Consider the following 24,563-nt stretch of genomic DNA (forward strand, 5'->3'; position numbering starts at 1 on the left):
AAACATCGGGTTTTAAAAAGTGGAGGTAACATCCATTTTTAGTAGTGAATAACACAAATAGTTTCTCATGCTATATGTTACGACATAAGCACAACATTGGTAGAATCGTGCAAAAAAAAATTGTTATGAGTCCATGGTGGAGTAAATTAAACCCTGGTGAGCCGCCATAGTATTAACATTGTATGGGAAACACTTGTCCATTCACGACAAGGGTACGAGGCTTAAATTTATCTAACTTGCATATTTCCATTGTAATAAGGTTTAAGTTTGTACATAAATAAAGGCTTGACATCATTTTGCATCAAAGTTGCACATTATTAGACTTATGTGTGATATATTTGAGGGTTCACAGCGTGAAGCGTCACATGTTCCAGTTTCAAAGGAAAATGGGAGAGAATACAGCTGATTGATGGTTTCTGTAGCAATGTATGATGTCTGTAAAGTGGAAAGTGTAATGATTAACTCCGGGCTTTAGAGACATTTGGCTTTTATCACTTTGAAGGTCCTGAATGGTAAAAGCAGGGAACAAGTGGCATTTCACGGCGGTGACATCTTTATTGCAGTTTTAATTGGAGCTGACAGGTGTAAGCTCTGAACTTGCTCGTCTCTGCCCGTCTGCAGTTGACTTACTTGAAATGACGTGACAGAACGCGACCACACACTCCTAGTAAGAGGACAGCGGATAGTGTTTAGGTGACGTGAGTTTGATGCATTGCTTCCTCGTGATGTTTGCTCTGTGGAAACATCCTGTTTGTAGGTAGTTATTGGTGCAGCGGATCATGCTGGTTCCTGCCTGCTGTTGTCATCCTCTTGTTTCTGTTGCTTTGACAAGCAGAACAGGTTTGTGAGGTTTACCACTGGAGACCTCTATAAGTTATTTTGCACTGTTTCCTGCCGTCCTCTCCGGTATCGTATCAAAGTCGGCGCTCTGACTAGCAAACATGTCATCTGGTAGTTTACACACTAACACCTGAACAGCTGGTACCATGCAATACGAATTCAATACGTTCCTCGTTAACAAGACGAAGCTGGTTTGCATTTCTGTATTTACTTCCTGTTTGAACCAGATCATTTAGCTGATTTGGAAAATACCAAGAGAAACGAATGAACAAAGCGCACGAAGGCGATAGAAGCTAAAGCTGTTTCGTCCTTTTTCCACAGTCAGTTCTCTACACTAAAAATAGCTTGAAAATATGCTGTTTGCTAGAGCTTGTGTATTATCATTACCCAACTCGAGTCTCTCATTTTCCTCTTCCTATTTTCTAGTATGAATGAGACACTTCCTGCAGACATGTTTTAGATACAAGCCCGAGATGTTCACACGTTTCCGACTGTATTTGTTCCCTGTTTGCAACCCCCCCCCCCACCCCCCACCATCCCCTCCCTTGCCCCTACCAGCCGACCTACCCTGATGTATTTTGCAGATTTGAACTATGAGACAGGCAGTCGGTTGCAATCAGATACCAGCATGCAGAAGAAACAGTGCCCGGTCTAGCGCAGGCTGAAGCATTTTCAGCAACAAGCGTAGCCGATGCAGAGTATGACGAGTAGAAACGCTCTGGGACGACTGAAAAATTTAAAGTTGGCATGTTTTCCTAATCACACTGCTGCATGGATTTATTTGGCCCTGCAGCCAGAGAACATTAAAACAGAGTTGCTTATTCAGAGTTTGAACTGTTGACTGGTTGTTGGGCACATGCCAGTGTTTTTGCAGAAGTGAGACATCCTGAGATTTGCCAGTTTTTCCTCCAGATTTTTTTTTTTAAATTACAGTCAATGTACTCTTTTATTGAATTATACAACTATATCGTATATCAGTTACAACCGTGTACAGTTCTCTAATAGAAGCGAAACCCTGGGAGTGCTTCTGGTATAATTATGCCTCCGTTCTGGTGATTGAGCTGTGGCAAGAGGCGTTATATCTTTGGGTTGAGAAACCTGCATATATTTATGAATGCAATACGCTTTAACAGAGTGTCAGAGTAGAACTTCATGGTAATTTTTCTCCACAACTCAACAAGTCACAGTCAAATTGCAAACATTGTTATACACATGTCTAACAAAAATAAAACTGTCATTTCATTTTCTACAAGTCAACTTCACTATGACGGTATAAAGCTCTTCTGTTAATTGCATGTGCGATGATATTATTTGAACCCGTACAGACACACATGCAAAACTGCAACAAGACTAGTTGACAGAATCGTACAACAATGAGGTTATGATTCAAGTCACAGCTGTGCCCCGGCTCACATCCTCTCACTGAGCCTCGTAGTCATAATGCCCAGTTTGTTTCAGCGAAAATCACAATGCACGGTTTGATTAGCGCTTTTAATAACTGACTTGTTTGTGCTCTTGAAAACAGATTAATTTAAATCCTTTCATGCGAGCTGCATGATGAATAAACCGGTCATTCCGCTCCGTCTTTCAAATGTAGCCAGTGGTCTGTGACGACGACTGCTCCTTATGCTTGACTTTAAATTAAAATTGTGTGCGATTGCGCTCAGTTTTTTTTATTTTTTATTTTAGTAACGGTGTAAAGTTCAGCTTTTCGCGCAATAAATTGGCTTATTTGGTCAAATGTGGTTGGGAAACATGATTTTTGTGAATGAGTAATTAGTATTCCTACAAAATTTCATGAGAGTATTGCCTTAACTGCTATAGGGCATTTTCTCAAGAGTCGAGCAAGTTATCTACAGCGAGCAGAAGTAAACCATGAGATTATAAATAAAACAGAAACCGAGGAGTGTTTAATGACTTCTATTTTGCTCTACATTAAGCCTCATTATTGTCACAGCTAGTAGGAAAGATCAGAGTTTGGGAAAAAAAACAACAGTGGTAATCCACCGATTAAGCAGTGACAACCGTGAGGCGGCTGCCTCTTTTATGACTTGTTCTTAGCTGTAAACTATAAATGATGCTGTGTGACTATGTTGTCTTGCTTTCACCTGCTCCTGTGTGCTTGAGAACACATACTATATATGTCTGAGGGCTTTACGAGCAATAACCAGGCGGTCTGCACGGTTCGTTGTTACACAGTTCAAGTGTTCTTCCCTCTGCTTTTGCAGGAATAAAACTTTCATTATTATTATCTCTGCTTTATGCATACTTAACAACAGTACGCGTGCATACAGTCTAGCGGATTAATGCGTGCGTTTGGTGTATTCAGGAAACCGCGTCAATCTGACCTGCCATCTGGAGGGTTGACCCCCGCTCATTTTTTCAGTCAAAGGATGATCCCTCAAGCCGCCGGGTTCACGAAGATTCAAGTTAATTGAGCCCGTTTAAATCCATCCAGGCTAAACTAGTCTGCTGTCCTCGAGCGGCCACGGTTCACCCATGACACCGGCTCGGTATTATTCAGGGATAAATCACAGACGGGTGAGGAACAGGGACACCTCGCTCTGCCTCTTTCTCTTTACATCATCTTAACGCTGTCATAAAGACATAACATTTAAAGTGCGTTGCAGACGCCACAGCCTGGCAGGGAGGAGAGGGAGATGGTGATTGTGGTTTACAGTTACAGATAACAGCCAAGGCTGATTTAGGTCAAATCCTCCTCTAGCTGAAAGGGCTGAGATGAAATAGCTTTTTGAGAAAACAACAAAAGTGCTTAAATGACTGCCGAGCTGAAAATGACTTAATTTGCGATGTGTTCTGGCTATGTTGCTACGGAAACCAACCTTGCGGAGACGAGTGCTTTGCAGGGGTTAGCGTCAATTTGCGCAGACAAAGCGGCCGATCGGTTTTTAATAAGTGAGCGCGCCACGTTGCCGCACGCGCTGTTTGAATATGGCCACAGATAGAGGTGCAAAAAAAAAAATAAAAGTTAATCCACTTCAGCCCGAGCTCGATGTAACAGCAGCCCAGCAAGTCAGCGGCTATGATGTCCTGAGACTGGAAAAACAAAGTTAAGCAGCTTTAGTGGGTGCCACTCACTTAGAGCTCTGCAGAGTGGTACATCCACTCAGTTACTAGTTGTACTATAAAGAGAGAAAAACTTCTCTCTAGTTTGTGTCTGTTCAGTTTGATCTTGCAGGGTCCAAGTAAGATTTTGGACATTTACTTTTTTTTTTTTAATACTTAACCAGTTTTTGTTTCTGCTCCAAGGACAAGAATTTGGCTTTAACGATGACTGTTTGTTTGTGCCTGTGGTTAGGTTCTGTCTAAACGAGTTCTAAATGTTAAGTTAAGCATATTTAGAGCTTGAGGAGATGGTGAGCATGAACACAGTGGGCTGAAATCGTGTTTTTTTTTTTTTTTTTTTTTTTTTTTCCCATGTGTGATTTAAAGAGGCTGTAAAATAGTTCTGCAGGTATGTTCAGCTCTAGAAGTCGCGATGCGTGGTATTGTAATAAAGAGGAAGTGCTCCTTAGCCGCGTAGATATGATTTACCATTTATTCATTTATTTGACTTTGTACGGTACATTTTTATCTAGTAGACTCCTGAATCTCAGTCTACAGCTCCAGGTTGTCAGGATGCTTTCAGTCTTGTCAGGATAAAAACTGTACCTGAAAATGTACCTGCTCTCTGCTTTGTGACGATCCTGCTGAAAATAACTGTGACTTTTCACTTGTAATTTCACTTCTCCTTCTAGTTCCTCAGCGCGGTTTAGGTTCTTAGGTACGCTTCATCCATGTATGTTCTACTTGTTTCACACTGCAACATACAAAAGAGTTACTTTGGCAACTAGAGCCTGGAAAGTCAACTCTCCACCGATTGTCAGCTGCAGAACAGTTGGTGATCTGGCTTTAAACTATCAGTTGTTTTGGTAGTCACACTTATTTTTCTGCATTTGTGATCACTTACTTTATTTTTAGTGGAGATCTATTTGTGCCACTACCCACGCTTTTGGTATTAACATGCGCCGTGAGTGATCGGATCACAACTTACCAGCTTTAAGTTCACGTGTTCACACTTTTGATCATATCACAGTTTTTAAGCTCTGTATGCAAATCGACATACACTGGGATACTGTGCAAACTGTTGCTGCTTCCACCGTTTTGAGTGGGTGTGCATCCTGGCATGGTGACCTGCTACTAATTTTGAAACACATCCAAATGTGGCCCTCTCTGTGTTCACATCTGTACTTTAGGTTGAGACAAACACCATAAAAAGATAATTATGTGTTGTAGCTTCCTTGGAATGTCTGTAAAAAAAAAAAAAAAAAAAAAACAGTGCCTTGCATTAACTGGTTTCTCCTCCATTGTCTGTCTTTCTTTCTCACTTTGTCACGTATCCAGTTCAGTACATGTACCTATTTCTCTCATCTGCGGACGCCACAACGTAGGACTCAAATCCTGTAATAGTGACCGCACTCTGTCACTTAATCATGCTCATTCTCTCTCAGATACACTACTATATTGACCGTAGAGACAGAAATAGCATTGGCCTCATCGATGAAAACACAAGACGGGATGAGAGCAACCAGTTCTTGGCTTCTCCCCTCCTGACGCTTTAAGTGGGGAATCCAGCCTTGTGTTTTCATGTCTCAAACAATGCACAATTGCAGCCCACGGTGTTGGAAACGGGGACTCTGCACACCGCATCTCTAGAGATAATGGCCAATTATAGCAGATGCAGTACAGGTTAAAGCTGTCAGAAGAAATGGCCAGCAGGGACCATGACAGCAGGAATGTGTGCTAAAGAAAAAAAAACAAAACAAAATTGCTGCACAAGCCTTTGCATGAAGTAGACTGAGCAGCATGCATCTGAAAGAGATAATCACCTTATTGTTACAGGCAGTCAAATCCTCTTTGTCGTGTTTAAGAACTTTATAGTAAAGACTGATACCAAGTTTTTTCACAGATGGATAAAAATGAGGAATGTATGTTGGTTGAGATAGATTTGTTGGCATATGAAAAAGTAAATAGAGGATCTGTGTGGTACTTTAATAATGTCAACTTATCTGAAGATGTTTTGCTTCTGGGAGAAGATTGAATACAACCATATTTCAGCAGTAGGTACCGAGTCCTTATACACCAGTCAGACATAACATCAGGACCACTTTTGTTTGTGCCTCCAGAACAGTTCTAGGGGTTTAATGGAGGGACCTCTGTGGATCATCCCACAGATACTTGATCAGTTTGGGATCTAGTGAATTTGAAGGCCAAGTTCTTGAAGGCCACGTTTTTTGAGTTGTTCCTAAACAATAAAGAGGATCCTGTTGGGGATGGCTGCTGCCATCAATGAGCGTCTTTGCTATGGGGTGGGGGCGCATGTTCTGGTCTAGGTGGATGGTACTTGTCTAAGGCCACATCCATACGTACCAAAATCTCCGGTTTTCCTTGGTGCTGCTTCGAGAATTTCTGCGTAAAGATGGATCCATTGAAAAACCGCATCCAGTTGTAGAAAGGTCGTAGTACATATCTGTATGTACTCCCTGTATGTGTACTGCGTATATCTCCCAATGCATGGCATTGTTTCTACCACAAAACTCAGCCAAAAATAAAGAACAAGAGCATGCGTACATACAGTCCGGATGACAGCCCATAATCCCTTTTAGCTCATCGTAGTGGCGAAGCAACAGTCCATATTGACCTGGGCCACCCAGCAAGGGTCGGTATCTGATAACAGCACCGTTACAAGCCTGTAGCGCGCAATTGATGTTGTTATGAGATGTCGGGAGCTAGAGAGGCGAGGAGTGGGCCGATGACTTCATCATGTTCATATCGGGTGTCCACACAAATGGGGAAAAACAGAAACCACACAGGCTCTGTATTTGTCTATTTAACCCTTGGACCTGGATTCAGAAAAGGGCGTGGTCCCAGTCGCTGAAAAATCCGGATGCGTCATGAGTGTTGGCCTAAATGTGAAAGGCGAATGCCAGGTCCAAAAGATGACCAATGTTATTTACTCCTCCTGTCAGTGCTCATGCTGTTAATTAACGTTTCCTTTCGTGGCTTTTCTTTCGATTCGTGTAGAATTTGTTTGGATGGCAGCTTGTTGAGAGATGAAACGTATTGTTTGTGAAGGCTCCGTAAGAGTCTTGAGCATCCACGCTGCTCAAGTGTCACTTTAACAAGTGATTCTGAATCATTACCATCTGCAGTGGCACTGTAGTGAGACCGACCTCGCACTCGCTGATCTCCCTGTAGAAAGAAGTGGCAAAAGGAAAGAGGAGTTCCCTTTGTGCTTCGGTTAAATACAATAATGCGAAGATGTGCACTGTTTTGTGACCATTTTTTATTTCCGCAGCCCTTTTAGTCTTAAGCTGTCACAATGTGTTCTGTAGTTTTTTTTTAAATGACTCCTCAATGTTTCAGTTATTTTATATATATAATAATTTTATATATATAAAGTGGTGTTGAAATTTCCTGTAGACATCCAAAGCTTGTCATGTTTATTAAAGTCAGATTATTCTAGTCGATTTCCAGCCATAAAAATAAACCTTTAGTTGAAGGTCGTGCTGAGGTGACCGTGAAAGACACCTGCTTTGGTGAAAGGTGCTTTTTAAAACTTGATTTATGCTTTTTCTCTCAAGGTTTTTTTCTGCCGTCTTGTCAGAGCAGCCTCTGGCATTGGATTTGATTTATCACTCTGAATATCATCACTGGCTGGATGGATCATACATTCACAGATTAATCTGCTGAGTGTAATTTTCTTAACTCTCTATAATAAGCTGGGTGATATAACCAGAAAACGGAAGATTTTTTTTTTTTTTAGCCTGAATGTCGCCTCATCAGAAAGTTAACAGAAATAAAGTGACACGGTCTCTGAGGATATCCGAGCATCAGAGAAACATCTCAGTGTAAATCCAGCTTGACTCTGCCTTACGAGATCGAGCACAGCGCTGCTTTAAAAACAGACAAGACTTCTCTGGAGAGGGTTTGTAGTTTCAGCTATGGAGGTTATTAAAAATTATCGAGAAAGACTGGTCGGAGTTAAAAATTAATGCATTTTAAGGCATGTGAGGTGAAGTAAGTTCAGCTTTTTATGCTTTTACCTCTCTTGTCTTCACAGAGATCACAGCTCTGTGTGAAAGCTGCCATATTTAAGTCAGATTTACTTTTATTTCATCTGTGGACGGACACACTGTTTGAGAACAACAGCTCTTCTTTATTTCTTTAAAAATTCAACTTGCTCCCAGTTAAACTTCAGTGTAGAGACATTAAACGGCTAAACATTCAGCTTCTCTCTCCTCTGAGGTAAATTGTGCAGCATACAAGCATGAGCAAAAAAGTGACACATTAACATTCCTTAACATTTTTGTCGTTGAGCTGCTCTTCACGGCGACAGTTTTTCAGCAGATCTTGCAAATAACATTATTTTGACTAATGTCAGTCTGGTCAAAAGCGAACCATTTCCAGGCTAGTGAGGCATACCCGCTTCTCGCTACTAAATTATCCTCTCAAGTCATTGCTGATACCGGAGATTGCTGCAAATTTCCTCCATGTGAGACTATCTGTCATCTGTGCGTGTTTTGTTGCCGGCAACACCGCTCGTGGGAGCTCACGTTATCGTCACATGACTGAATCCTGCCCGTTGATTGGCTCCTGAGGCACCGATTCGGCTTTTGTTTGTTTTCTTTTTCGAGATATTATAAATACTCGCGCTTCTGCTTTCATGCTGAGAGGAATGACGCTTCCTTTAAATGAGAATCTAATCGTAGTAGTTTTCATTAACGGATTTCCTCTCGTTGCCCGCTCTGAATTTTAAATGCGAGTTTGTGAATGCGTTTGAGACTTTCATGCTTCAGCGTAATCGTCAGTAAATCGTCAGAAAATGTTATTCAAGGGTCGACCCTTTCGCGCCACCGCAGATGCTGCATTTAATTAAGGCGTTTATATCATTAGATGGATTTCATTTCATTTTTTTTAATCTAATGAAAGAAAGTCAGAAAAGTTAAAGGTGATTCATGTAAATTTCGTGGTCGACCAAAGGGTGAACCATTAGAAGGAAAACACCAGGTTACGTCTTTGTGAGGAACTTCATTATCCAACAAAGTAAAAGGCCAATTTAACCAACTTCGGAGTCCCTCCTGCCTCCACTCAGCCAATCAAATATGCCATCACCGCCGGGCTTATGACCAACACTAGTTGCTATAGCAACGCCGGCCTGCCTCCTGGAGAACATGTCATGCATGTTAAGTGGTTCTCAGATGCTCGCCCGTTGTCTTTCAGTCATGCGCTCGCTCGCCCGCTCACACACACGCGCACACACACACAGGATGATGAAGTGACTGTGCAGACCACAGGTAGTTAACACAAAGGGTTGGTTTAAGAGTCTCTCAAGCAGCGCTCATACCTGCACCCCCTAACCCCCCCCCCGGTGCCTTTGTCTGCGTAAGCATGAGTGGTTACTGTTGAATATCTTATGATATCCTGACATATAAAAGTAAAGGTGCCACTGTCGGATGCACCTGCTTTAATCCTTTGATAATCACCCACACTGGAAGATAACTTCTTCACCGTACACGTCCAAGTTAATACACATCCAATACATCACAACAACATTGTAACAATCTCGTCCGTTCAAGATGCTTCTAATGTTTTCCCAAAAATATCTGCTTAGCCTTTCTGTGTTTCATTATAGTAACCGGGCTGTTTGTTTATTTATGAATGTTTCAGAGTTAACCCTCAACAGTCCCTGAACCTGTTTAACAAAAAGGAAATGTACACGTACAGAGTCTGCAACAGCGCCTGGAGTGTCAAATGATTAGACAGTAAAAAGTCTTCTCTTGTGCACTTTAATGTTGACCTTTGTTACTTTTTCTCACTCTTAAATGGTGCGTGCCAGGGATTGGTGATATCCGTGTAATGCCATGCGTTAAATTGCTCCACAAGAGCAATTTATTTTAGCTAGTGTCTTCCAACAACATAAAATAATGATCATATTTTAGGTTGATGCACAATGCAAGAGAAACCTTAATTTATTCTAACTTCCCCATAAGCTGATGAAAATACTCATGTGCAGTAGGTATTGGATCAGAAATTTTGCAATCGATTTGATTAAAGTAAAGTGGGACCAAAACCAGAGCTGCTATTCTACTTTTTAATAGCTGTAAATGTCTTAAAGTTCTGGCCATTAATATCTGCTGGTTTTCAGACCTTCCAATGTGCTTTTCTTTCTGTCTTGAGCGCAGATGTTTACAGCACAATTTAGGGCAGAGTTGTCCAAGATCTGGCGGCACCACTCTGCAGAACCACAGCCATCAGCCCTGCTATCCCCCGCTGTGTGGCCGCAATGGAAAAACACTTGTGATGGCAGTAAAAATAGAAAAGAGGCTTTATAGTTTATTGTTCTGCTTTGGCGGTGCCAGTTTGTTTAACATTTGGATTCTTTAACAGGACAGTTTGTTTACATGTGGGCCAGCAGAGTAAATAGGACCAAGCTGAGGAAAAAGAGACAAGGGAGTTGAAAAGTGAACGCAGGCGCGAGCTTCTATCCCACTCTCTGACATTGAGGAGTAGTTCAGGAGACTCGCTGCAAATTATTCATAGCCTCCTGTTGAAGCGTCTTCGCCTGCGTGCGTGTTTGTGCTGGCGTGTGAAAGCCGCAGAGAGTCGGAGCCGGCGTCAGAAGCCGATGCGCGTTGAGGATTATTTAGTTGTCGGTCGATAATGAGTCAGGCCGGCGCTCCCCTGGCTAACACACACACACCTTTTCCTGTTCCTCTCCGTGTGGCTCACGATTAAAGCCCTGGTTTATCAGGAGGCCGTCTGTGATCTTAATCCCGTGCAAATCGCCCATGTCCATAATTTGTGAAAGTAAAAATTACACCGCAAATTACCTGAACCCTGTTTCTTGTAACAAAGAGGTCCTGAGATAAAACTAATGCCTTGCAAATCAGCATCTCTGTGATTTAGGGCTGCGTCTCGTCACTAAAGAGTCGTGAAGGATGGGCTGTAATTCAAAGGTTGGACAGATGTTTATGTGCATTTTCGCTTTCACCCATTTAAATGGATGAAATCATATAATCAAGCATGAATGTGTTCATTAGTAAAAGGTGGAGCTGATTTAAATACTCTCCCCTGGGATCAGTAGTAGCAAAAATATATTTTTTATTATTCATTTAACGGATGTTTAATGGTTATAATTTGCAAAGTAGCTGCCAATAAATTGTCCTCTGACACTTAGTGGGGTGAGGCAGACAGCAGCGTAACTATGGGTAGTAAATTTGAGTAAAACACAGAGTTTATTGCTTACCCCGTGCAAATGCGTCACGTGAAACGCAGACGTAGGGAGGTAATTTCACAGTCAGATGAAGTTGGCTACTGTCTCTAAGGAGAAAGATGATCTGATGAAGGGAGTGGAAGCATGTTGAGGTTCAAATATGAGCTAGCAGCTGAGATTTAAGAAGAGAGCGTTCAGTGGAGGTGGCGTCTCTCAGCAGTGGTTGTAAGGTCCGTGTTATTCTGCGTCCTGGCGGTCGCCTGAGGCTTTAATCTTTAACTTTTCGTAGTTTAAAGTGGACTAATTACCAGTCAACTATACTATTATCATTTCACCGTGTGCAGTGCATCTTGTATGAGCACCTTGATTATTTCCAGCTCCAGCTGGCACTCTGAATGAAGTGTTTTAATGAGATTCATCTACAAATTAAAATCACTCACGAGATGATTAGCCTGAATCAGATGATAATTCATTTACGCCGGCATGTCTGGTCAGTGCCCCCTCAACTACAGACATGTTTACTGTCAAACATCTCCCACACAGCAGGGGTTATTCTTTCCTCGTCACTTATTTTTGACTCTATGTCCTATGTGTCCCTGCATAGTAGAAAACTGTCAAGATATGGAAATGATTCCCTCTTTGGTCGTTTATTTATACAGCGGATTTTCAAAAGCAATGTGATGCATGTGCAGAAGGAATATTTTAGCTAAATTAACACAGAACAGTTGTAAATATTGCTGTTTTCTTGGAGCAATGATTGTTGTAATATTCTGTATATAAATACATTGTTTTCTGAAATGCTAATTCAGATGTTTTAGTCATTCTTTGTGCAAACCTTAAGCAGTTTGTGAAGTTTTTAATGAGTTCATGCTCTGGCTTTCCGTGTCATTTTACATTTGCAAGCTGCAGCACGTTGCAGGCTGGGTTTTCTTTTTGTTTACTTAAGATGTAAGGTTTTAAATCCCCAGCTTACGTGTGCAGAAGAAACATCTTCGGTTTGCTTAAGGGCAGATTAGAAAACCACTTGTCATGTTTATTGTTATATTGCGCCAGTCAACATTTCTGCCTTGTTCGTGCAAGTGTTCGACCCGTACGTCGCTCCACAGGTTCGCACTTATTTCCCTGTAGAAACGTCTCGTGTTTGTGCAGTAATGTCAGTAAAATCAGTGTCTGTCTGTAGGTTTTGTATCCGTGCAACAGAGCAATCAGTCAAAAGCTCGCGTGCACGCAAGTGGGTCATATCCCGGCTAATTATGCCTCTCAGCCGTGGTGGGATCTGCCTTTTGCACTTTCTCTGAAAAGTGAAAGTTTGAGAAAGATTTTTATTAAAAAATATTAAAACTAATTAAACACGGTGCAGAGTTACAGTAGTAATAGTAGTCGCTCATTTATGCACCTGGTGTCTGCTCCTCACAGTCTTCCAGTTTGTTCGGATGACGGCCCGGCTGTGTGGGAACAGCGATCCTGCGTGTGCGAGTGTCAAAGTGTGTGTGTGTGTGTAGTTCAGCACAGTGAAACAGGGGGCTCTCCTGCCCTGTGCTATTCCACAGTACAAACACAGTGTGGAAGATAGTATTTAAATACACACTCTCTTAGCCTGCCCCCTACTGTTGCCCAGACCTACTTTCAAACACACACGTATGCACTCACACACACTCTGGGGATAATTCACCTCTAAAACTCCCCGTGGGGTGACCGCAATGTGAAGCTGGAGCTGAGCTGTGACTTAAATGAGTGTCAGGAGATTTTTCTCAGGCCACTTTACCCAGTTAAACCCCAATTAAGCAGTTTGGGAGATAGACTTTGGGCAGAGGACTTTGTGGATCATACTGCCTCTCTTGGTTGAGTGCGGTATTGCTCAACCTCTGCTCTTTGCTCTCATTAGCATATTTTCAGGTCAACAACTAATGTTGTAATTAACTTAGCTTACAGTCTGCTGATTAAGAATCTGCCCTGTCTGTCAACTCCAGCTGCAAAGCATTGTTGCGTGGTTTTAATTAGTTTGCACCATTCAAGGAACCTGGGATATTTCACATCTTATATTAAAATGTAGCTGGAAATCATATTTTCTCCAAATTTTGCCAAAGACTCTTTGTGTTTTTAGTAGAAGTTGTTACTTTTGATTAAATAATGATTACTTGTATTTTACTACATCACTCTTCTTTAACAAAGTGGAGTAATTTTGTCTTTTTAAGAAACAACAGCTATTTTATAAGAAAGTTGACTACACTGATCCACGTTCGGTAATTTTTTTTCTTATTTTGTGTTACTTGTACTACTGTTGTTCTAGTTTCACAGCAACACTACTGTGTACAAATCCTCCCCACCCATCCCACAATATTTTGCTGTTGTAGTTCTCAAATTGGCCAGTTGGTGTCCTCCTCTCCCCACTTCCACGTCCTCTGCTGCCTGCTTTTTGTTTTTTTTTGTTACCACAGTGAAAGATTGAAGTGTGTTTCTCTGCATCCAGTGACACTTCATAGTTGTGACATGAGATTTTAATGCGTCACATAAGTTAAAGTGTTGAAACCCTGTAGAGCAGCTGTTTGTCCCAGTTTTGTGCAATGAGATCGTAAGAGATTTGAGGTCGCAACTGCCTTAATAAAGTGACAGTTTCTCCTGAATGACTCATATATATGTGCTTAAATTTACACCATGTCTGCATCAGAGCCCTTAATGCATAGACGTGTATAATAATTCCTATTTTCATTTGTTTTTCCAGGAGCTGAAGAGAGCTAAGTGCCGGCAAGTTAAGCGCAGCCTATCCCGGAGCCTCTCCTCCCTGCCCTTCCAGACCTCTTCCCCCCCTCCAGACTTGCCGACTTGTACCCTTCACCCTCTCACCCAAAAGCGTGCTCGGTCCTGAAGACACACACACACACACACACACACACAAAAAACAAGCCGCACAGGTCACCCGCTCCCCCACCGACCAGGATGATCACCTCGGAGCTCCCCGTCCTACAGTGAGTCACCTGCTCAGGACAGAGTTATCGTTAATTTATCTATCTGTTGTGTTTTATGACTCGTATCCAGGTCCAAGTTGTATTTATTTACCTAAATATATTAAATACATATTACGAAACGGTTAAGTGCTTAAAAAATGTACCATAATAATAAACTTATTCTAGGCCACATGCCCAGATGAGCTGCATTATGTTTGGTCTTAAAAATTTTGATGAGCTGATATGAAACCGTGCATGAATTAAAAAGCACTGAATACCGGTGATTCATTCCTCTTTCAGGGACTCGTCCAATGAGTCTGGGGCAACAGACGCTGTTGGCTTAAGTATGAGCATGAGTGAGCTGGAAGAGACCGAGGTGAAGGGCAAGAAGAAGAGAGGAAGGCCTGGAAAACAAGCACCGGTACAAGTCTTTTCTTTTTTTTTCCTGCAAATGTGGGTTTGTTGATTTGTTTAAGTGTTTGGTTCTTAAAGCCTGGCTGACGTTTTACCCCCGTTTTACCCCCTTACTCGGAAGACGACCAACAAGAAGCCGCGGAAGGCGCCGGTGGACAAGTCGATGGGCGTGGCCAGAGGGCGAGGGAAAGCCAACGGCGTGGCTCAGCACAACGGAGACGGCGGAGACCCCGTCACTCTGTTCGAAGTGGTCAAAATGGGCAAGAGTGCCATGCAGGTCAGCATCTGTGAAGCTAGTTTTTCGAGGTGGGACGCTAATGTGATACTGGACGCATTTACAGTCGCTTCCTTTTGCTGTGTTTGTGTTCACAGTCTGTGGTGGACGAGTGGATCGAGTCGTATAAACAGGACAGAGACTTGGCTCTGCTGGACCTTATCAATTTTTTCATCCAGTGCTCGGGTTGCAAAGGTAAAAAAAAAGAAGAGACTTTAACACAGCTGCTCTGTATTAAAATGAGTTGTTCTGTGTTCATAACAAATCTGCCATGATTGCTCTTTTAACCAGGCACCGTGAGGATTGAGATGTTCAGGAACATGCAGAATGCAGAGATCATCCGGAAGATGACCGAGGAGTTTGACGAGGTAACCGTCTGCTTCAGAAAGTAAATGTGAATGGTTGCAGTGGGAAAATTATGACTTTAAATGTATTTGACACTGTTTTGTCTCCGTCTTCCAAACTGGCATCTTTGATTATTTACATATCCAGATGTTTATACGTGGGTGCGGTGCAATCAGCTTTCACATCTGCCGGCGCGAACCAATTACGATACAATCATTTCGTTTCAACAGGACAGTGGGGATTATCCTCTGACCATGCCAGGCCCCATGTGGAAGAAGTTCCGCTACAACTTCTGCGAGTTCATCAGCGTTTTGATCCGCCAGTGTCAGTACAGCATCATCTACGACGAGTACATGATGGACACCGTCATCTCCCTCCTCACCGGACTGTCCGACTCCCAAGTGCGAGCCTTCAGACACACCTCCACGTTAGCAGGTAACGAGGACATAAAATACGTTTGTAAAGCAAATACCAAATATGTTACGTGCACACACACCTGCACGCTGTATAAGCAGAGTTATGCCTTAAAATAAGAAGCTTGGAGACTAAATAATATAATTTGTTATGATATTGCACAATTTAAACCACTGTATGCAGGGTCTACTGTCGCGTTTCCTTGTTAGCAAACCTCTGAAGCATTATTTATTACCGATCTTGCGTGTTCGTTGTTGTCTCCACGCAGCGATGAAGCTGATGACAGCGCTGGTAAATGTGGCGCTGAACCTGAGCATTCACCAGGACAACACCCAGAGGCAGTACGAGGCCGAGAGGAACAAGATCGCCGGCAAACGGGCCAACGAGAAGCTGGAGCTGCTTCTGCAAAAGAGGAAGGAGGTTGGGCTTGTGTTCGATATGACCCGCTCACCTACAGACCCCTTCATGGCCTAACGTCACGACACCGTGACGTTAGCTGGAGGCAAAACAGAGGGAAGCTCGAGGCGAACTCTCTCAACCGTGAAAGTGTCATCTTGCTGTGTTTTTGGTGCAAAAAACAAAAAACCAAAAACAGTAACTTGAAGTTTTATCACCGCTAGCTGATGCGAGGTTAGTTGTATGTTTCAGGGACGTGGCCAAGCTGAAGTTGCATTCGCTACGTTACCCTCCACAGTGGTTTCACTTACTTCTAGCAATATCTTTGTTAGTGAGAGTGAGAGTGTAGGGGTAGGGGAATGTAGTCCCATCAATCAGATGGTCCAAAAATGCCTCACTGATTACAAACTGTGAAGGGGTCTATAGTTTAATTTGTAGTATTGGATAGTGTTCTTTAAATCATGCAGCGCTGCTCATCAAAATGTTTCTATTTTTCTTTGTTCAGCTCCAGGAAAACCAAGATGAGATAGAGAATATGATGAACTCCATCTTCAAGGGCATCTTTGTGCATCGTTACAGGTAGACAGACCATCTACTTGTCGCCTCGCCTTCTTGATATCGCGCAGTTGCTTATAATATTTTAAGGATACTCACTTTGACATTTCATTTTGTTTCTAGGGATGCGATCGCTGAGATCAGAGCCATCTGCATCGAGGAGATCGGAGTGTGGATGAAGATGTACAGCGACGCGTTTCTGAACGACAGTTACCTGAAATACGTCGGTTGGACACTACACGATAGGGTGAGCGACGCAGTCACCTGTTTAAATTCTTTCATTACCTCTGGTGTTTATTTCGGTTCCCCTTTGTGGAAGCGATTCACAGAGTCCATGGAGTTGTTTTATTTGCTGAACTCGACCTCCCCCTCCCGCTTTCATTTCAGCAAGGAGAGGTGCGTCTGAAGTGCCTGAAGGCTCTGCAGAACCTGTACACAAACCGAGAACTGTTCCCCAAACTAGAGCTTTTCACTAACCGCTTCAAGGTAACGCCACTAATAAGATTCTTGGATGTTTTTAGTCGTCTGCTTTCTCACTATTTACTCCAGTTCTCTGCTTCCTCGTTAAACAGGACCGAATAGTTTCCATGACACTGGATAAGGAGTATGACGTGGCTGTAGAGGCCATCAGGCTGGTTACGCTCATCCTGCAGTGAGTAGTGTTTCTTTTTTTTTTCACTGAATGTGACTTTAGATTATATACACATTCTCTGTCAACCCTATGGGTCTTTAAAATTAAGCCTTTGTTACGTTTATTATGCATTTACGGTGAAATTATCTTTGATGCAATCTGCTCAATGCAACTGTAATTTAATGCCCTGACCTTAATCTACTGTTATTTTGATTCTGTTGCTGCCATCCCCTTAAGACTGACTTGTATCTGTTTCTTCTGAGTCTTAACTCATTACGATTGTCTTCTGCAGGGGCAGCGAGGACGCGCTGTCCAATGAAGACTGTGAGAATGTGTACCACCTGGTTTACTCTGCTCACCGGCCTGTAGCTGTCGCTGCTGGAGAGTTTCTTCACAGGAAGTGAGTTCCAATAATGACTTTTTTTTTTATACATCTTGATATTCTGACATGAAATGATGTCTTTTTTGTGTGAGAATCTATTTTGACTCTCAGTATTTTCTCTTTTCGCTTCCAGATTGTTTAGCCGCCATGATCCACAGGCAGAAGAGGCCCTGGCCAAGCGTAGAGGGAGGAGCAGTCCCAACGGAAACCTCATCCGCATGCTGGTGCTCTTCTTTCTGGAGAGTGAGGTAACTTTAACACGCAAACAACCAGTTTTATATACACAAACACTGTCTCTTACACAACTGGAGAGACTGTAAACACTAATATTGTGAAATAATTAAACCCGTCCTCACTGCCTCTCATCCTTAAATCAACCCCATTTTTATATAACACATTGAAATAAGTGCTGAAATCTCCGCAAGTTTTCCACAGAACCTGCAAGTTTCAAGTCTCCCTTTGTGTCTTTTTGCGTGTAGCTCCACGAGCATGCGGCGTACCTGGTCGACTCCCTGTGGGAAAGCTCTCAGGAGCTGCTGAAAGACTGGGAGTGTATGACCGAGCTTCTCCTGGAGGAGCCCGTGCAGGGAGAAGAGCGTAAGGCCCACGCTTTCACACATTCCCTTTATTCCCCCCGGAAGCCTGTGAAACGGCTTCAGGCTATTTCTCATCAAGTGCAACATCTGAAAACCAGCAAGAAGAGATGACGAAATGAAATCTCGTTCCCTGAAACTCTTGTTGAAACCCCCCCCACACACACACACACACGCTGTCTCTCTGTTTGCGACCTTTGCTGACGATCTTTGTGTCCGTGCAGTGTTGTCAGACAGGCAGGAGAGCGCGCTGATAGAGCTGATGGTGTGCACCATCCGGCAAGCGGCAGAAGCACACCCACCTGTTGGCAGAGGCACCGGCAAACGGGTGGGTCGAGTATACACAAATCACACTGTGTAAACACTCTCGCGGCTTTTTACGCAGAACTGTTTACGAGTTGAATGGAAGGTCAAAACGATGCGATGAGGATCGACACTGAGTAAAATAAATTTGGATGAAAAGGCATGTGTGATGAAGTGTTATAGGCCTGGGTTTATTATATATTTGTTTCTTCTCTGTTATTCTCTGTCTATATCCGCCACAACATTATAACCACCGAGAGAATAGGTTGACCAGACGCCCCCTCCCTATAGCAATGACACTCCTCGATGGGGAATAATGTTAAGCCTGATCGGTATATTTCCTCATTACTGTCAAGAAAAGTTCAGTTTACTTTAGCAACACACAAACTTCTTGAAAGTCTTAAGGACAAACAGAAGGAGTAAGAAGTTCCCCGCACACGAAAAGCTTCGCTCGTCACATTCAGAGGACTGAATGTTCCGATTCTTGTTTTTTTTTTTTTTTTTTTAATCTTAAATCTTGTTGTCATTTCTTCAGGTGCTGACTGCGAAGGAGAGGAAGACTCAGATAGATGACAAGAACAAACTGACCGAGCACTTCATCATGGCTCTGCCCATGCTCCTGTCCAAGGTAAAGGTTTTCTGGACTTCAGCCTGCAGCCCGTAACAGAGAGGCCAGTGATTAATTGCTTGGCTGGAAGACTGATCTGTCCGTCGAAGTAATTGATCGCGCCGTTACTTATGTAGTCGGGAGAAGTGCTATTGAATGTTTGCCACTCGGGGCGAGTGTGTTGGCTGAATGCGTAAAGCGTAATTGACCATTTTACTAGCGGAGCAACAGAAACAAAACATCACGCCCTGATTAATTACACTGTCTTCTCTCCATCTGTACTTTTTTGTTTTTTAACTTTTTCATCTGTGCGTTTCGTGTTTATCCGATTCTTCTCCCCTTCAGTACCAGGCAGACTCGGAGAAGGTGGCCAATCTGCTGCAGATCCCTCAGTTTTTCGACCTGGACGTGTACAGCGCCGGGCGCATGGAGAAGCACTTGGACGCCCTCCTGAAGCAGATCCGTCTGGTGGTGGAGAAGCACATCGAGATAGACGTGCTTGAGGCCTGCAGCAAGACCTACAGCATCCTCTGCTCGGAGGAGTACACCATCATGAACCGCGTGGACATCGCCCGCTCCCAGCTCATCGACGAGATGACCGATAGATTCGCGCACTCGGTCGAAGAGCTGCTGCAAGAGGTACGACGGGAAGAGAGGTTTGGGAGGGATTAATGGAAACTGATTGTTGGGTGTGATCTTCTGCACAAGTATTTCTTTTCTCAGGCTGCATGTTACCATGTAGACTCAGAAATAGGCACAGTTTTTGGGATCAGGGACCTGCATCTTAGCCTGTAGGTGAATCTCAATCAATTGTCTGTTGTGTTGCAGGCTGAGGAGGCCGACGATGACGATATCTACAACGTGTTATCGACACTCAAGCGACTCACAGCTTTCCACAAGTAAGATTAACTCTCTTCTTCTTCGCTCTTTTTTTTTAAACCCTATATCTGTTTATGGAAAACGAGTTATGTGATACGTTCCGATGTCGTCGTCTCTCGTTTCCTCCCTCAGCGCTCACGACTTGACGCGGTGGGACTTGTTCGGGAACTGCTACCGGCTGCTGAAGGCGGGCATCGAGCAGGGCTCCATGCCGGAGCAGATAGCCGTCCAGGCCCTGCAGTGTTCCCACTACTCCATCCTCTGGCAGCTGGTCAAGATCACGGAGGGGGCTCCCAGCAAGGTGCTCGGCTCGCGTACAAATCTTAGCCACACTTGGATCGCCGGGGTTTATCATTTATCAGAGCGGCTCAGAGTTAAGTCCGTCACGTCCGAGCATCCGTGGCCCAGAGGGACGGAGCTTATCTGTAATTCTGCAGAGTGAGACAGCTTAGGTGTCGAAATCCATTTCAGTATCAGACAGGAACTGACCCCAAATCAATCTCATTTAACGCTTAAGCTGAACATCAATGCCTCAGATCCAGAGGTTGTTACTTTGTGATGGACGGAATCAAAAAAGGTGTGAGACACGTTTCCCAAAACCAACTGCTGTGCTCAAAGTGTAGCCTTCAATTTGAGCGTATTCAAAGGTGTAGGAATAACATGCCTCTGTTCAGGCAATCACTGAGGAAAAAAAGGATATGGATACCCTCACATGAAGGCTGAAAACCTGCACTTTGCACTGATACTAATTATTTAACTGTATGGCTTTGTAAGCAGCTAAAATATTATTTGAATGTCTGAATATGTGTGGACACATTAAGCCTTTTTCATCAGTAAAACCTGAAATATATATTCAGTTTTTTTGCACCTCTCATTGGTTTAATATAATATTAACTATATTTTTAAGATCTGTATTAAATGAAATCAGTGAGCATTTAAAGCTATTTACTGTCTTGCACTGGCTGAAATAGATAATGCCGTGCATCATTTAACAACATTAAACTAATATTTGAGGCATGCGTAATAATTACGTTTGCAGTGGCTCGTGCCGAAAACGTGTTTTGACGGCTCCGCCTTAATGAATTCCTCCGTCGGTGCTATTAGCGAGAGAAAGACGTGTCGCCGTTTCATATTGATTTCTCCTGAAGTGCTCATCATTTGCGGCACCGTCCGTGTCTGCAGGACGACCTGGTGGCTCTCAGGAGGGTGGTCAAGTCTTTCCTGGCCGTGTGCCAGCAGTGCCTGTCCAACGTCAACACACCGGTAAAAGAACAGGTAACAGAGTCGCTTTTTTATCATCACAGTGTATGTGTGTGTGTGTGATAAATGTATAGAAATGTAACTGTGTTTGCGCCTCTTGTTCAGGCCTTCATGCTCCTCTGCGACCTGCTGATGATCTTCAGTCACCAGCTGACCTCCGGCGGCAGGGAGGGCCTCCAGCCGCTGGTGTTCAACCCAGACAGCACTCTGCAAAACGAGCTGCTGAACTTCGTCCTGGACCACGTCTTCATCGACCAGGACGACGAGAGCCAGAGCATGGGTGAGAGAAAGGATTTAGGTGTCTGGTTTTTGCCCCGAGAAATGACTAGAATCGGCTGACAGTGGTAAGATCTGAAATGCGCTCTTCGCAGAGGGAGACGAGGAGGACGAGGCCAACAAGATCGAGGCTCTCCACAAGAGGAGAAACCTGCTCGCTGCTTTCTGCAAACTCATCATCTACGACATCGTAGACATGCCCGCTGCTGCCGACATCTTCAAACACTATATGAAGGTGCGTGTTCTTTCACTGTACTTAGCTATTGATACGAAGGGAAGATTCATACTAGAAAACAATCAGCAGTCACATGGTGAAAAAATGCTAGTAGTAGTTTTACTAAATAGTTTTGTTAATGGTTGTAAATAGTGGTACAAAAATGAGTGATGCATTTCCTGCATTTTAATGGAAATAGTTATTAATAGCTTTGTTGTTTGCTAAATTTGTACATAAACTCTTGATATTTACACTTTAGATTTAAATTCATTTGTGGTTTTCACGGTGAAAAATCTAACTTTTTCGTCCTCAGATTTTATGGTGTTAGTGTGGTTTTAGGTCCAGTGTGTCAAAATGAAAGAAATTAATTGTAAAATGACACATGTGAGGTTGTGCTGAAAATAATGACACCAAACAAAGCAATACAATCTGTTTTAAAGATGAAATATAAAGGTAAAACCAACAGTAGGACTCCAGAGGGTTAAGAGCAGAGCTGTATGTGGAAAAGGTTGATCAGAGACTTTGCCGCAGTTTCAGTATCTTTCCTTATTCAAGTTTAACATTGTGTCTATGGAACTGAACTGACTGTACAAATGAGGAACTGACATCCAGAGAGATTTGGATCCTTTAAAGAAACATTTTTATTCGCAAATATTCTTGTTTTGATGTAGAAAATGTAGATGATGGGAGATGGCTCATCCTGTTTTTAACTGTTTCCTTTCTCTGCCTCAGTATTACAACGATTACGGCGACATCATCAAAGAGACTCTCAGTAAAACCAGACAGACGGACAAGATTCTCTGCGCCAAGACGCTCATCCTCAGTCTGCAGCAGGTGAGACACAAACTACGTTTACGTGTGTTGAAATTTATTCATCCTGATTGAAATCATTCGGATCAGATTTCAACTTAACTGTTTACACGGATGCTAAATAAAATGATCCAATAAAAGATGAATTAGATTAGATCAAGAGTCTGCAGCTTCGTTCAGAGTGAATCTCAAACTGATTTGAAATTCCTTCTGATCAAGCCAGGCTGTTGTGATTGAGGTGGATGTGACTTTTAATTTGATGCAGCAGCTGAATCCTGAATGCTCTCTTGTGTACACACCTACAGCTGTTCAACGAGCTGCTGCAGGATCAAGGTCCCAACCTGGACCGGACGTCGTCCCACGTGAGCGGCATCAAGGAGCTGGCCCGCCGCTTCGCCCTCACCTTCGGCCTGGATCAGATCAAGACCAGGGAGGCTGTGGCCACGCTGCACAAGTAAGACCACGTCTGCTCTGGACCAGGACTAGACATTTATAGGCCAATTTGTAGAGTGAACATGTTTTTGAGCGTGCATCCTACCCTCACCAGTGCACACTTGGAATTGCCTGAGCTGCTGCATTTGTTTTTGCTGCCTTTTCACTGTTTGTTTTTGTCCTTTTCTTTCGTCTCAGGGATGGAATAGAGTTTGCATTTAAGTACCAGAATCCCAGAGGACCAGATTTACCTCCCATCAACTTGGCCTTCCTGGAGGTCCTGAGCGAATTCTCCTCCAAACTGATCCGCCAAGACAAAAAGACGGTGTAAGTGCTCTTCTGCGTTTTATTTTCTTCTTCTATTTCTTGCCAGTGTAATTAAATTGCATTAAACGCCTCCTCAGCCACTCTTACCTGGAGAAGTTCATGTCGGAGTCGATGTCGGAGCGTCGGGAGGACGTGTGGCTGCCGCTCATCTCCTACAGGAACAGCCTGCTGACGGGAGGAGACGAAGACCACATGTCCGTAACGTCGGGCTCCAGCAGCAAGACCGGCTCGGTCCGCAGCAAGAAGGGACGGCCGCCGCTTCACAAGAAACGCATCGAAGGTGAGCGCAGAGAGGCGGCTAAATGGAGACATGTTCGCGGCGTTGCTGAAACTGAACTTTCTCTTGTGTGTGTGCATTTTCAGAGGAGAGCAGCGTGGAAGGCTCGTGGTTGATGCGTAATGACACCCTACAGACACCGGGGGCGCTTCAGACTCCTCAGCTCACCTCAACAGTCCTCAGAGAGAACAGACCAGCGGAACACATGCCCGACCCAGACTCAGAGCCCGGGTCAGAGAACGACTTCGTACACAAGTGAGTTCGGTCCCACGCTCTCCACAAACCTTTTAGAATTACAGAGTATTCACAGGGCTTTAAGGATTCCAACACCGCGCCTGATCTCTGGTGTGTGGCGTTGATGCGAGATATTGTCAGGTTCGAGCAGTCAGTTGAGTTCGCCTACCAATGAAATGAGAGTAACGCAGCTTTCCCTCTCCAAACTAACTTCACTAGCTAATCAGGAGTAGGGTGGGGGTGGGACTTCGAAAACTTGGTTGAGATCCGGCTGCAGCTGATGCTGCATTCAAGACAACTTGGGGGAAAAATGAGCTGAGTTGTTAAACTCGGAAATAACTGTTAATATAAAAAATAAAAATAAATAGCGGCTGCAGATGTTCAAATGGTGACAATATACCAAACGTATTTGTTTCTCCTCCGAGTTAACCTGTAACATGAACGCTATTATATCAAAATTCTGAAATTTTGGAGTTTTCCCGAAGGCATCATCTAAGTAGCATTTAAATTTTTGAAGCTCGGAGAATGTGTCCTAACCACAAACAATGGACTTAAAAATAGTAAAAACTAATAATAAGTGTAACTAAAATTAAATGTTAGGAGGTTGAATATGATCTACAGTTGTTTTTGTATAAATTGATAAATTCTTTTTCTCTCCTCCAGTCCTCAGATGCAGATGTCGTGGCTCGGCCAGCAGAAGATGGAGGAGGTGAACAGGAAGGACCGAACGGGCATGAACTACATCAAGTCACGCAGCAATCAGGGCGTCCGGCAGACTGTGTATGTGAAGCATTCATGACGCTGGAGAAAACCAGAGTGGCACAATTTGCAAAAACTTTTGTCCTAAACCTAAAGGATGCTACTCGGATATTTATTAAG

At 43.3% G+C, this 24,563-nt stretch overlaps 1 protein-coding gene across 1 annotated transcript in view; it reads left to right on the top strand.

Annotated features, from left to right (window-relative positions):
• stag1a (stromal antigen 1a) overlaps positions 1–24,563 on the top strand; it is a 38,839-nt gene that overhangs the window by 11,989 nt on the left and 2,287 nt on the right. The window contains exons 2-29 of the mRNA XM_047610565.1: positions 13,839–14,082; positions 14,362–14,482; positions 14,597–14,752; positions 14,848–14,944; positions 15,041–15,117; positions 15,325–15,529; positions 15,777–15,928; positions 16,410–16,483; positions 16,583–16,706; positions 16,847–16,945; positions 17,032–17,111; positions 17,383–17,490; positions 17,606–17,720; positions 17,952–18,069; positions 18,290–18,393; positions 18,904–18,996; positions 19,321–19,614; positions 19,804–19,874; positions 19,987–20,155; positions 21,037–21,129; positions 21,220–21,394; positions 21,486–21,625; positions 22,337–22,438; positions 22,720–22,868; positions 23,045–23,173; positions 23,251–23,453; positions 23,537–23,705; positions 24,348–24,464. Coding sequence (XP_047466521.1) covers positions 14,054–14,082; positions 14,362–14,482; positions 14,597–14,752; positions 14,848–14,944; positions 15,041–15,117; positions 15,325–15,529; positions 15,777–15,928; positions 16,410–16,483; positions 16,583–16,706; positions 16,847–16,945; positions 17,032–17,111; positions 17,383–17,490; positions 17,606–17,720; positions 17,952–18,069; positions 18,290–18,393; positions 18,904–18,996; positions 19,321–19,614; positions 19,804–19,874; positions 19,987–20,155; positions 21,037–21,129; positions 21,220–21,394; positions 21,486–21,625; positions 22,337–22,438; positions 22,720–22,868; positions 23,045–23,173; positions 23,251–23,453; positions 23,537–23,705; positions 24,348–24,464 — 3,563 coding nt within the window. The 5' untranslated portion in view covers positions 13,839–14,053. The remainder of the gene's footprint in view (positions 1–13,838; positions 14,083–14,361; positions 14,483–14,596; positions 14,753–14,847; positions 14,945–15,040; positions 15,118–15,324; positions 15,530–15,776; positions 15,929–16,409; positions 16,484–16,582; positions 16,707–16,846; positions 16,946–17,031; positions 17,112–17,382; positions 17,491–17,605; positions 17,721–17,951; positions 18,070–18,289; positions 18,394–18,903; positions 18,997–19,320; positions 19,615–19,803; positions 19,875–19,986; positions 20,156–21,036; positions 21,130–21,219; positions 21,395–21,485; positions 21,626–22,336; positions 22,439–22,719; positions 22,869–23,044; positions 23,174–23,250; positions 23,454–23,536; positions 23,706–24,347; positions 24,465–24,563) is intronic.

This window comes from Mugil cephalus, chromosome 17 (genome assembly GCF_022458985.1).
Source record: "Mugil cephalus isolate CIBA_MC_2020 chromosome 17, CIBA_Mcephalus_1.1, whole genome shotgun sequence".
Classification (NCBI taxonomy): domain Eukaryota; kingdom Metazoa; phylum Chordata; class Actinopteri; order Mugiliformes; family Mugilidae; genus Mugil; species Mugil cephalus.